At 33.4% G+C, this 13,376-nt stretch overlaps 1 protein-coding gene across 1 annotated transcript; it reads right to left on the bottom strand.

Annotated features, from left to right (window-relative positions):
- Positions 1-3,862: 3,862 nt before the first annotated feature.
- LOC110823045 (C2H2-like zinc finger protein) lies at positions 3,863-8,179 on the bottom strand. Its single transcript, XM_022053312.2, has 11 exons — positions 7,786-8,179; positions 7,411-7,525; positions 7,067-7,092; positions 6,797-6,881; positions 6,490-6,699; positions 5,666-5,788; positions 5,520-5,577; positions 5,303-5,376; positions 4,825-4,913; positions 4,673-4,742; positions 3,863-4,479 (listed from the first exon to the last, which is right to left on the bottom strand). Exons 2-10 carry the CDS (start codon positions 7,480-7,482, stop codon positions 4,673-4,675), a joined length of 807 nt encoding a protein of 268 aa, XP_021909004.1. The 5' UTR covers positions 7,483-7,525; positions 7,786-8,179; the 3' UTR covers positions 3,863-4,479.
- Between the last annotated feature and the right edge of the window lie 5,197 nt (positions 8,180-13,376).

The following is a 13,376-nucleotide window of genomic DNA, read 5'->3' as shown; positions in this document are numbered from 1 at the left end:
ACTTAACAGTTTAAAAGTATCCAAAGGTATGTATATTATGACTAAATCAGAAGTTTTATAATGTACCTAAACTTTTTCTACATCCTCCCCATAATATATTTATAATATTACTAAGTATTATTATATTTTTATTATGCATGTCTATTAATATAATTCATAGAATTAATATAATTTAGTTATTATATTAATTTATAATATTTTGTATTTTTATAAATAAAAATTATAAACAATTTAAAAGATACTAGAGAAATGAAAGAAAATAATTCTTATTTTGGCCCATACTCATCTTTTGTTAATTTCATGGTTGTTATTGTTATCATATTTCTTTTTAAAAAAATTTATAACATATTATCAGTATGATTCAATTCTAATATTTTTTTTATATATGGTTTTAATTCTTTTTCTATTCGAATATACTTTACTCATTTAATGATTTTAGTATATATATATATATAAATGTTATTTTTTTAATTAAATTTTTGTTTTATTTTTTAATTAGATTACGAATATATTTATTTTAATTAATTTCTTATCTTCATAATTTTATTTTGGGTTAATATATTTGGTGATATTTTGTAATAACTTTATCATGACAGACTTTACAAAGTTTGAATTTTTTGCCATTGGCGTTATGGGTAAGAATTATTATTATGGATATTTGATGTTAAAATTTATTTTAGATATTATGAGTTTTATAGATACAATAAAAAAAAAAAAAAAGAAAGAGAGAATAATGCATCAATCCAAAATCATGCCAAAGATAATGATTCCCTTCATCACCCTCTTCAAAAAGGATTGAAAAAATTGAATATTTTATACTAAAATATCAAATTGAACTTACAGAAACTTAAAGAGAATATCATGACTATAAAAAAAATATTAATTCTTTCAAAACTACATTATGCTTTGATGCATTTAAGATTGCAAGAATTTAAAATTATGGGTACATAATTTTGCAATAATATACATAAGTTCTCAATTAAAGTCGTGCGAGAAAATATTACTGATAAAGATATGTTAAAATATTTTTTTCTATTTTTCATGTCTCAAATATAATTTGTAGCAGTAATATCAGAGAAAAAGTTATAAAAAATATTTCGAACTAATTTCATATATTCTTTTGGCTAGATTAAATAATAAGTTACTAATAAACAACTATAGATCTCATCTAATTTGTTCTATTCCATTCTTTGAAAGTAAGTATGATAACTATTAATAATTTTGAAGGTGGATGGTATCATGGTCTGCATAGTTATGGGCGTAAATAAATATTATAAAAGTGATCATAATAGTAATTCTCTTTAAAATATCATATCCAACGTAAGTAAAAAAAAAACTATAAAAGAAAGAAAAAAATGAATATTATAGTAATCAAAATAATATATAAAAAAATATATTATCAAGATGGCATGAAAAAACATTTATCTTGTATTCATTGTGTGTCAAAATATTTAGTTAATCTTTATCAAACTTAATTAAAAAAAATGAGAGGATATAGGGATAATTTTTATTTTCTCAAAATAATATTTTCGATCAAAGATTTTATCAATATGACACATTTTGATATAGATGACTTTTTTAAAAATATATAAACAATCATTAATGACTAATTTAGAAATATAAATGCCACAAAAATAATTAGCTATCTCTCATATTATTTTGTTATTTTTTCTTAAATTATTTGTTATTCAGATTAAAATATTAATGTATGTTGGACAATCTTTTAATCTTCAATTTAACTTGTGAACGCTTCTTAACATTTAATTGGGTTAAATAAAAGAACAAAATTACATGTTTGATTGATAGTGCACTAATACATGTCATATTAAAAGATTAAAAAATATTTTCTCACTTAATACCAGACGAAGCCAATGTTAGTACAATATGTAATAGTAAGAAATTGTTAATGGCTCAGGAATCGCTAATATATTATCATTTGGAGAACAAATATATTTATAAATAATGCATTATTATCTTGTAAATATAAAAAGAATTATTAAGTTTTAAGAATATTTGTTGAAATGGATATCATATTAAGATATATAATAAAAAAAAAAATAGTTCATACTTTCGTATTACGAGTATTTTGTTCGATCAAAAACATTTATAAAATCCAAATCTTTTTTAGAGTTTATTATGATCGATTATGACATTCTATTTTAATAATAATTCATAGAATAATTAAGAATTCATATAAATTTATGTAAAAGAATCAGAAAATTTTTAAATCAAATGCGTTTTTATGTGCTAGTTGTTTTTAGAAAAAATTAATTATTAAGTTGTAATAAGCCAAAATTGGGATTAATCCCCTACATTACATTTGTGGAAAGAATACAAGGAGATATATGCGGGCCAATAATCCACCATGTGGACAATTTAGGTATCTTATGTTTTTAATAGTCACATGTGTATTTATTATCAACTCACAACTTACAATTTGGGAAGTTACTCAAATAACATTGTTAATATTTATACCATGTATCAACAAAGATAACACGTGATCTTTTTTATTGTACATATTTTTTTACGGTTAGTTGCCACGTGTAGTTTGACATGACAACTAATGTGACGATTATTTTATTTTGGATTAATTTAAAATGGTCTAAGATTATTAAAAAAATCAAATCTTAATTCCCTAAATCCTCAAACATGAAGCCTTCTTCTTCTTCCCATCTTTGTCGTTGGGACACATTCTTCGCTTCCAATGAACGGTGGTCACCTCCACAATCGTAAAAGCTTATTCATTTCTCTTTCCGAACCTCAAAAAAACCACACTTCGTGAAGTTTTCTCATTTTTTTCTAAAACATGAACACCAAAACTAGAAGACATTTTCCTCTCTTCCTCCTCCCTTTTATAATATGCAAGAGGGATTTTTTCAAAAATCTAAAGCTTAAGAAGTTGAAAAACTCAAAGCTTATTTATTCATCAGCAAATCCGATGCATATTTTTATTCATTTGCAAACCTGAAATTTCTTCATTTTCCTTATTTTTTTTTAAACCACACACAATACTACAAAGAGTTTATTTGGCAAAAACTCAAAACTTAAGAAGTGAAGAACTCAGAAGCTTCAAACAAGCCCCATCTTCTAATAAGTAATCTTCTCTCCACCATATGCATAAAAAAGGTAATAAAATGGTGCATTATTTTTTCAAAGGATGTATTGGTTCTTTCAAGTCAACAAAAAATAACAAGGAAGGCTTATAGAAATAAAGGTGACCATGGACGATAGAGATTGTAGGGAGCGTGGGAGGAAGAAGAAGAAGAAGGAGAGGGATTTTTTAATCTTATATCAGTTCAGATCAATATAAAGTAAAATAAGTGTTCTATTAGCTACCATATCATGTCACACGTTGCACTTAATTTGGAGAAGTCATCTTGTAGAGAATTATCACATGTCAATTTTGGTGATATGAAACACAAATCTTAATAGTGTTAAGTATGGAAGATGGAGAATGTTTAAATTGAATATTTTTTGAAAGACAAATATTAATAATATTAAATACCTATTAAATGTTTTTGAAAAGTAGGGAGACAAAATTAACACAAAGACAGAAACTAAATTGAACCAAAATAAATAATAAAATTACCATAAATTTGTTTTAGCTGAAATTTATATATATTACAACAAAACCAGAAATTTATAATTTATCTAAAAATTTTTACATTGTTTTTTCCAAAATTTTTAATTGGAAAAAAATTTATTTTCAACAAATAATTGCTTACTTACTAAATACATGCATTTTTTTTATAAAAATTAATATAAAATATATAAGTATATTTCAACTTCTAAAAATATAATTTTTTTTCTCCTCAAATACAATATGACTATATAAATTGTATTTCAATACTACCATTGCTAGTGAACACAAATGTTTTGTATAATATTTTATTAAAAAAATATCTATTGAATACTAGCCACATGGAGTCTTAAGTCTAAAATTGTATTCACCAACCAAAATCTCCTGAAAGAGGAAAGCCAGCACAACTTCAAAAATCTCATGTGCAAACTGGTATGGCGGAAAATCATCTCCACACTTTTGCACTTGAGACTACATGGAAATTTTGCCAATACAAGAATTATTTGCAAGGTATCATATCAATTTGCCACTTAGAATGGCCTACTGCAAGCAGAGAAGGATTTTAAAAAATTATCACTATAGTCAGCATCCTCATAAAGGTTATTGACTGCAATTATGAGCACTCTTGTGTAGCGGCCAACTTATAAAGAACATTCTGCCAGGAATATAGCATCGATATGAACAAGGACCCAGCAATATCATATCATCCTTGTGCTGTTCAGGTCTATTTAGCAGGGTCATAGGCCAGGACAACACATAGGATATGCCCAAAAGATAAAAGCTAGCCTGCTCAAACCCCCTCCTCCTTGCTAAACAGACAGAGTACATGCTAACTCTCCCAAAGGAGGATGATAGGTCATCCTTACCACTTAAGCATTCATGCCTCTTGGAAACAAGACCTACTTTCAAATGCAACATAAGTTAGAATCGTCCGTTCAACTAGAAAGATTTCTTGAAGCCTATACTGACTTTGTCCAGAACCTTATGAAACTGTATACCATTTTGAGGTCAAGATCTTAAAAGTGACTCATCTATACAAACTCAAATATCAACCTCAATACTCAGTAGTTTATTGTTGAATATAAACATCACCTATGAAGGCTTTGTTTTCCGTCCAATGTGCGATATTCGCTGGAGCTCTTGAGTTCCCTTCCTCATCTCTCTGCAAAATGTAATGAAAAATATTTCAGAACTGTTGCAAAAGCTTGACCAAGAAGAAAAACTTCTTAGACCACAAATAATACCTTTGATGCAAACAGACCACCAGATAGAAAACAGGGAGCAGCATCATACTCAGTATTGCAATAGCAAGGTACAAAACACTTGATTGCTTCTGCACAGATGAAATATGGACTTACGTGCTAGAAAAGAATGAAAACATAAATTGAAAATCGTTATAAGTTATGTTCACAATGGATCCCACCAGAGAGACAACTGATAACTTTTTAGAATATTAGAAACCAAAGAAAACTTCTAGCCAATTTAGTGTGATAACTTGCCAGTGCACTGTCAATCTCTTAAATTTGGGAATTCTTCCTCGAAAACCAAAATAAAGAAGTTAGGTAGAAAGGTCACATTTAACAGAAGAACATTTTCTTGATTAGCTATGCTGATGCACGCAATAGCATGAAAACTGACAGTAGGTTTACGTGGATAATTTAGCTATGATCTGACCTCTAACCCAGAATGCAAACTACAACAACGAAACTCCCCGTATATTACCTTGCCACCTCTAGGAAAAAGTTTTCTCTTCCCCGAGCAAGTGTGAGCATCACAAAATTGGCGCAAAAACAATTCTTCAAGTACATGAGGAAAAACCATGAGCAGAAGAAATTAACTTCAATATGAGATTATTTTTTAGCATGCTAATATCAGGCTATGACCATAATAAAAGGAAAAATAAGATGATTGCAATTCTTCTTTTAGATCTAAAAAGTACCATGAAGACGACTTGCTGAGAGACCCTGATTAATTGGAAAGCAGCTATCTGCAAGACTCTGCATGTAAAGCAGTCTGCATATTAAACATGGAAACACACTTGTATCAACTTTCCAAGCAAAGTAGTATATTAGAATCCAAACTAACCTCACAAAGGTGGCGATTTTTTGCAATAGCTGCAGGGTTGCACTTGGTCTTTGGTGTCTTTGATTTTAAAACAAAATCGCAATGCAGTGCACCACATAAGTCGGCCAAGCACTTGGAATGAGTCTGAATTCATTAACTTTTGTTATACATCAACACAAGCCTCTTTTTAACCAAAAGAAAAGAGGATGGATCAAGTTGTTATCGAGATAATAATATCTTGTAAGGAGTTTGTAAAGAACTGCAGTCCTTCTATTGGGCGTTTTCTACTCAAATTAAGGATAAAAGTATGCCATCACGAAATTGAGAAACAAACTAAGTTTAAAAGAATTGAAAAAAGAAAACAAGAACAAGCAACATTAGCTCAACAAGTGATCTTGTGATTTAGATATATATATATATACATATAGATATTTACCATAACTATTTTAACTTGCTAACCAAGACTTCAGTAAATAAAAGGAAAAACACAAAATAGATGGTGATGCTCAATCTTAATTCACATTTTGAAAGGATATCCTTATTCAACCAAATTGTGCAGTGGTAAAGTAATATGAGAAAATCACTAAAAAGAAACTACAGATACCTGTCCAAAAAATCCAAATAAGTGCTACTTCAGTTAATTTTTATTTTAACACAGGTAGTATATAAAGAAAATGCCTAAAAATCCAAGACAGAAGACAAAATTTCAAATTGGTACCAAAAGACATGGTTTTGAATGAAGCAAACCACCATATGCCCAAAAAAAATTCAAGTTTTTCATGCTACAATGAAAGAACAGGAAGCTTCAAATTTCAAACCGAGACAAGGAACCAGAGTCCACATACAATGTTCAGAAGATTGTAGTGTCTGTTGTCAAAATGCTGATCAAGGAATTTTTCAGCACGGAAGCTTTTTTTACAGTATCCACACCGCCATTCATTTATATCCACATGAATCTTGTGTTCCTCCTGATCTCTAAACATATCATTGTTGCGATGAAGTCTACATTTTCTTGAAAGTTCATATTTTTCTCTTTCCATGAATGGCACCAAATGCTGGACAAAAGGCTCAGCCAAACAGTCATTAACACATTCATAGTCAATGAAATCACAATGAATTTTTCATAAGCCTAAAATATAAGTCTCCCCTTACATCCTCTATAATCTGCCACGCTGCCCTACTTCTTTCCCTGGAACAATGTAGTTCATGAATGTGCTCCTCTTCTTGCTTGAGAGTTCTAAACATAAGCAAAGTTCTAAGATAAGTAGAATTATATTTTCCGTAACCCCAAAAGTATGTTCTTCATAATAAAAGAGACTTTAACAAATCAAAACATAATAACGCTTAAAGTTAATTAATGCATTTATGAATTAACCTTCGAATTTCATTTCAAAATCCCATGACATGCTTTATTATAGTTACCTTACAGCTCCAGATTCCCCAATATCCTGTGCACAAAGTGAAAAGACAGAAGGAAAAATACAGAGTGAGATCCTGAGACCCAGCAGTGAACATGTCAACAACTTATATCCTAATTTCATCCAACAAATCAAACATAAAAATGAAATATATAAGATATTTCCTCCTAGAATATATAATATTAGCTCCATGCTTTATTATATATGATATGGTACTTCCGTTTAGAATATATAATATTATTTCATGGAAGTAGCTCCACGAGCTATATATATGATATGATATTTAAGTAACGAAATTTATGTGCATGTATACCTATAATTGAGGAGAATGAGAAGTGAAATTAATACCTGGGATACTGTTTGTTGAAAGAAGACAGATATCAACAGAAGAATCCAGGTAACTGCTTTTCCTCCTTCCATCCTGTTTCTAATCAAATTGTATAAAGAAAATTGGGGGGTTTCCCTGCAAAAGAATTTATTGGGACTCTAAATCACTATCTAGGAAGAACAGATGCAATCCTGATATGCAATTTAAAACACATCCCTTTAACTGAAACTTCACCAAACTCTAAAAAAGCATAAAAGTAAACCAACCATGAATTTGATCAAAGTTCAAGAAATTTCCGTGAATGAAAAACAAAACACAATACCGTGTATCAAACACTCCTATTTTCCATGAATCGGCCCCCAACGGGTTTAGAATATAAAAGTATGAGAGATTACCCGTTCGAACAGAAAAGGAGCTGATACGAAACTTGCAGCTATACTGATCTGAAGAGGCGCCAAACTGAACCTCTGATGAAAAGAGCAGCAAGGAAGGGTTGGGAGGCCGTGTTTGACTCCTGAAGGCAAATGTTCAGGATGATGGCCTGCGAGACCCGAGGGAACACCTACGAGACCACGCGGATGAAGAAGGTCCGGCCCCGGTCTCAGCTCTTTCTCGTGGAAGGAAGGAAGGAAGGCCTTTTGATTTGCCAGAGAGAAGATGCAAGGGAGAGATATTCAGAGAGAAGCGAGCATGACAGCGGGTGGGAGTAGAGATTAGAGAGCGCGGTGCTCAAAGTTAGGCAAGATTGAGAACTAAAGATAATGAACCCAGAAAAAACAGATTTAGTGACAAAAAATTAACATGAGAGTGAATTGTTACCTAAAATTATAGGGATGAAATTTTCTTTTTGCAGTATCAAAGTCTGTTTATTTTTTATAAAAATTATAGTTTTAAACCAACCAAATTTATTTTTTAATTGCGTTAATTTCATAAATTTTAAATTATATTATTTTTTATATTTTCTAGTTAAACAATATAAATCTTAAAAATATTTTTTTTTTCAAACCTTATGACCAAAATAATAATAGCAAAAAATAACCCACAAATTATTTTTTGATGGGATAAGGATAATTAATAAAAAAAATCCAAATTCCTATTAAGAATTTCGAGCGTGAAACTCAATAACAACTAAATAAATAATACTTAAATTTATAATTTAATAGAAATAAATTAAATTTAGGATTACATTCCTTATACGATTATTTAAAATATCTAATAGAGTTACAGAAATACTCTTAAAACTTAAATAGAAAAAACATAAGAAAAATAAATATGATTAATTTCTACTCGAAACTGACGAAGTAAAAAAGACAATCTCTTAACTAATTTTTTACTGTTCAAGATCCGAATCTTGGTCGTACTTATCTGAAATAGTTAATAATAAAGGGGGTGAGTTATACTAACTCAGTAAGAATATCAACGTTTTACTACTGATACGAAAAATCAAAGGGTTATAAAACCCATTAAACAACAAATGGAGCTCATTCTTAATAAAACTCGAATTATAGTACATTCATTATTCGTTTAATTGAAAACGTTATTATTTTTTCGACTCACCTGTAAATCCTCCAATGTCATTTATTAAGATAAGAATCAAAATAGCAATTTAATAGTATATATTCTAAAGACATATTGTTATTAACCCTTTACTATTTCATAAAATTGAATTCTTTATCATATTCATTTATATCATTTTACCTTTTTTATACCAGTGTCGCTGGGGATCCATAGGGATCCCCATTGCACGTGGACATTAACCATTTCTCTATAATCAAACGGTCGTTTCCATACCATGTTTGGTAATGGGCGTCACAACACACAACCGTCTCAATACCCATTTCGGTATGAGTGTAATTAAAATAATTTCCAACCCCATCTGGTATGAGACTTCTCAGTCTCGTACGAGTGAGGGTAATGTCTATGATAGTGTTCACCCTCTTCACCAAGTCCGGACGCTCTTTTTCAAAACACTTAGTAAGTCTCTTTTATTCAACACTATTAATTTACGCATATTTTTTTTTATTTACTATTTAATCTTAAAGACACGTATATCTGCATCTCAAGCAACACATGAGTACGAAATTTATATTTCAGAGTATATAAGTGAAATAAACATGTATTATCCCGACATAAATGTATTAAGCATACAATAGAACGACAAGACAATATAGATTAAAGAACTTTATCATGTTAGCTATAGATTTAAAGCGAATAAATTAAATAAACAGAATAGTGAATAGATAAGCATAACAAACGATTGAAGAAATAACTAAAATAATTAAAACTCAAAACAGATATAAACTGACAGGTTACTTATTCCATTGACAACCTGTACTTAATTAGTTAAAGAGCCGCCATTAAAATTTTCATTTATTATTAATTGGCTTCAATTTACTCGTAACAAAAAAAAAATGTTGATGGTTTCTTTCCCTGAATTGGTGTCCAAAACATGGCATTTTTCACTACGGTTTCTAATTCTTAGATTTCTTGAGTTTTCCTACTAAGATCGAAACGTACGTCAAAATAGCGTAAAAATACGCGAGAAACGACAAAAAAGGACAAAAATCTCATCAGATGGTCGGGTTGGGGTTCCGACGCAGTGGTATCGTTGTGCTCTGCTGTCGTGTTCTCCTTCTTCGATGGCTCCTCCTCTCAGTCAGGCCGTTTTTAGCCGGTTCTTGGTAAAAATCTATTTAAATCATGGTTAGGAGGTGTCTCTCGACGAAAAAAGGGAAAAAATCGAAACTTACCGGTAGTTTTGGCCTTTCGGTGCGTCGGCTCAACCAAGCTCCGTCGTTTCTTCCTCGCGGGTTGTAGTTGCTTCAGTTATTTTGCATCGAAAATGTGTTAAGCGGCTAAAAGATGGAGAAACAGAAAGAACGAGAAGAAAAATCCTGTTCACCGGTGCGTTTTAAGTCTCCGGTGCGGCGGCCCCGACGTCCTCCGGTGGCTGGGCTTCTCCTTTAGTCGCCCTACTTTTTCTTCTTTGGCGATGTGCATTCAACTAGGGTTAGGGTTTCGGTTGGAAGAGATGTTTAAATGTCCCTCTCTCTCGATCTGGGCCGTCTATCCAAGCCCGCGTGGATCCTCCTCAGTCATCCGATCGCATTTATTAAGAAAACAAATCTAGACCGTTCGATCGAAAACGTGTGGGTCGTCCAATTGGGCTTATCCAGAAAATCAATATGAACTGTTCGTGAGCACAAGAGTGAACATGGGCCGTTGGATCGCCTTAGCACGCAAATCACCTGCATGGTTCCTGCGTGGAGTCTGTACCAACATGTCCACCACACGATGGATTCTGACTCATCGTGCTACTGACGTGACCATCTTACTTGGTCCGTACTTTTTTTTTTTACGATTTGACATCTGTTTTTAATTTTTTCTTTCAAATACACTCTCTTTATTTACAGTTACACTCTATTTTTTAAAATTATTTTCAAATTCGTCCAAAATTCATAAATCTAACAAACAACAATTAAAATTAAACTCTACAATTTTTATTATTATTTTAAAGATTAAATTACACTATTTCGAATCTAAATCTCGAGTTCGAGATGTTACAATTAATACTTCATATGTGTTGTTTATGCAATTGAGGTAAGTTGTAGCGCCCGGAAAAGGGGCCAAAAAAAAAAAGGCCACGTCGGCAGCCACGTCAGCAGTCTCGGCCAACCGGGACCTGCCACGTGGCAAGACCACGTCGTTCCGAAACGGGCCACGTTGGCGATCCGCGTAGGCACGATCGGACGGTCCAGATTTAATCGCACGGACGGTCCAGATTTAATAAAAAACGGACAACTCAGATTAAAACAAAATGGACGGCTGAGATCAAAAGGGTAAAGGGTTATAAATAGAACCCCCACACCAGACCACAAACCCTAGCCGCCTGCCGCTCGCCGGAGAAGACGAACCAGAAGCCGGCCGCCGCCACCCGCCGCCGCACCGGAGGGATTTCCGACTGCCGATCGAGGTAAATTTCATACCCCCGACTCGTTTTTCCACGCTGATTTCCCCAGTGGCCAAATCGGAGCCAAAATCCCGGCCAAACGGTCGGAAAACACGGCCGAAAGTCAGCGGCGCCGCCGCGCCCCTTCTCCATTTTTGCCTCCGATGAGGCCCTTCCCGGCCTCCGTTTAATGCAATTTTTATATCACCGTGATCACCATTCTTTTCTCTACAGGTTGATCGAAGCCGAATCACTAAAACACGAACTTCACCGGAGAGCCGCCGCACCCGAGAGCACTGCCGCCGGTAAGCTTCGGTTTTCCGTAAATTTTCGGCCCCCGAGGGCCGTAGGGTTGTTTTATCGCAGGAACCAATGCGAGTGTGGCCGAATTCGGCCGGAAACGGCTGAAAACGGCCAACCCGAGGCAAACCGCCGCCGCAAGCGGCGGCGCCGTCGCCGGAGTTGCGATTTGGGCCAAAAGGGGCCCTGGGCCTAATTTGGGATTTTTTTAGAACACGTGCAGGTACCAGTGGTGTATTTCAGTTCTCCGAGAAAAATTTAGGGAAAATTAAGGACAGCCTGTAGGCGCACTGTGAAGCCGTGTTCGGACCCCGAAACGAGTAAGGACCCCTCACCCTATTTTCTATCACGGTATTAAAGCTTAATAAATAATTAAACAGTATTTTGAGACTTTATAGATGTATAATTGATTGAGATTGCCAATGGAGCCCGAGTTTGATACAATGTTGGTCTGTTATTGTTTGATCTAATTTTCAGTATTAAATGCAGTATGAGGTTTGATGTTTTCATTTTATAGTTTCGTGTGCATATTTTACTGTTTTATTGATTATTGGTTGAATAACTGAATTACCGATACTGTATGTTGTCTGTTTGGCATGAATTACTGTTTTGCTTATCTAAATGCGAATTGATGATGCTAATTGAGGGAAAGAAGAATGGAAGATTGTATAAATATATAATTGTGTAATGGGGTCAGCCTGACTAGATATCCTGAGAGATGGTGGACGGACCGGGTCCGTAGGGGACCCTACCGGGATTGTGGTCTCTCATACCGGACGGGGTATGGAGATCTTATGTGTTTTGGCGCCCATACCGGACGAGGTATGGGGACGGCCTGTTTCACCCTCATACCGGACGGGGTATTGAGGTTTACAGTTTTGGCGCCCATACCGGACGGGGTATGGGGACGGCCCGTTTCACCCTCATACCGGACGGGGTATTGAGGTTTACAGTTTTGGCGCCCATACCGGACAGGGTATGGGGACGGCCTTGGAATCTGATTACAAGTATTAAGGGTAACGGGTAGCGGGACCCCTATGGATCCCCATGGATACTAGTAGGCTGGTGAATGAGGAAAAATAATTGTGAAATGATTGAATTGCAAAGGCGTGATAAGTATTATGTTACACAGTTTATATGATTTCATTATGATGATAATGTTATTGCTTTCGTATATTGTTTTATGAATTTCACCGAGTTAAGTGAATGGTAAAAAGTTTCATTACTGATAAATGAGTTTATTGTAAATTATGCTCCATTGGTCTTTTTGTGTTTTCTACCCACCTTTATTCCCGTGACGGTGAGATATCGTGATGTCTTTACTGGGCTAGTGTAGCTCATTCCTTATTTAATCATTTCAGATCAGGAATACATTGTTCCCGAGCCCGTTCCGCAAGAAGACGACGAAGGGGACGCCTAAAGACTCCAAAGTCATATTCATAGTTTACTTTCGAATTTCTCTTTTAGTTAGTTTGATCTTTTATATTTTGAGCACGTTTTTTTGATTTTAGTGTAAGGGATGTTAATCGAATTTTGACTTCGTTTCCGCATTTGATATTTTTAATATACATTCCATTTTAAAATTTCCGGGGCCGCTACATAAGTTGTTCGTAGAGCTTGATTTGCTCAAAACTTGGATGTTTATGGAGTCGTTTACCTCTGCCTGTTATAGGAGATTGGGAGAGAAATTATCGATGTACTTACTCGGTCTTATGCTTAACAACAATAAAACAGATA

Source organism: Carica papaya, chromosome 9 (genome assembly GCF_054855325.1).
Source record: "Carica papaya isolate Zhongbai chromosome 9, ASM5485532v1, whole genome shotgun sequence".
NCBI lineage: Eukaryota > Viridiplantae > Streptophyta > Magnoliopsida > Brassicales > Caricaceae > Carica > Carica papaya.
The sequence above is the reverse complement of the archived record's forward strand: the minus strand, read 5'-3'. Positions and strand labels throughout refer to the sequence as shown.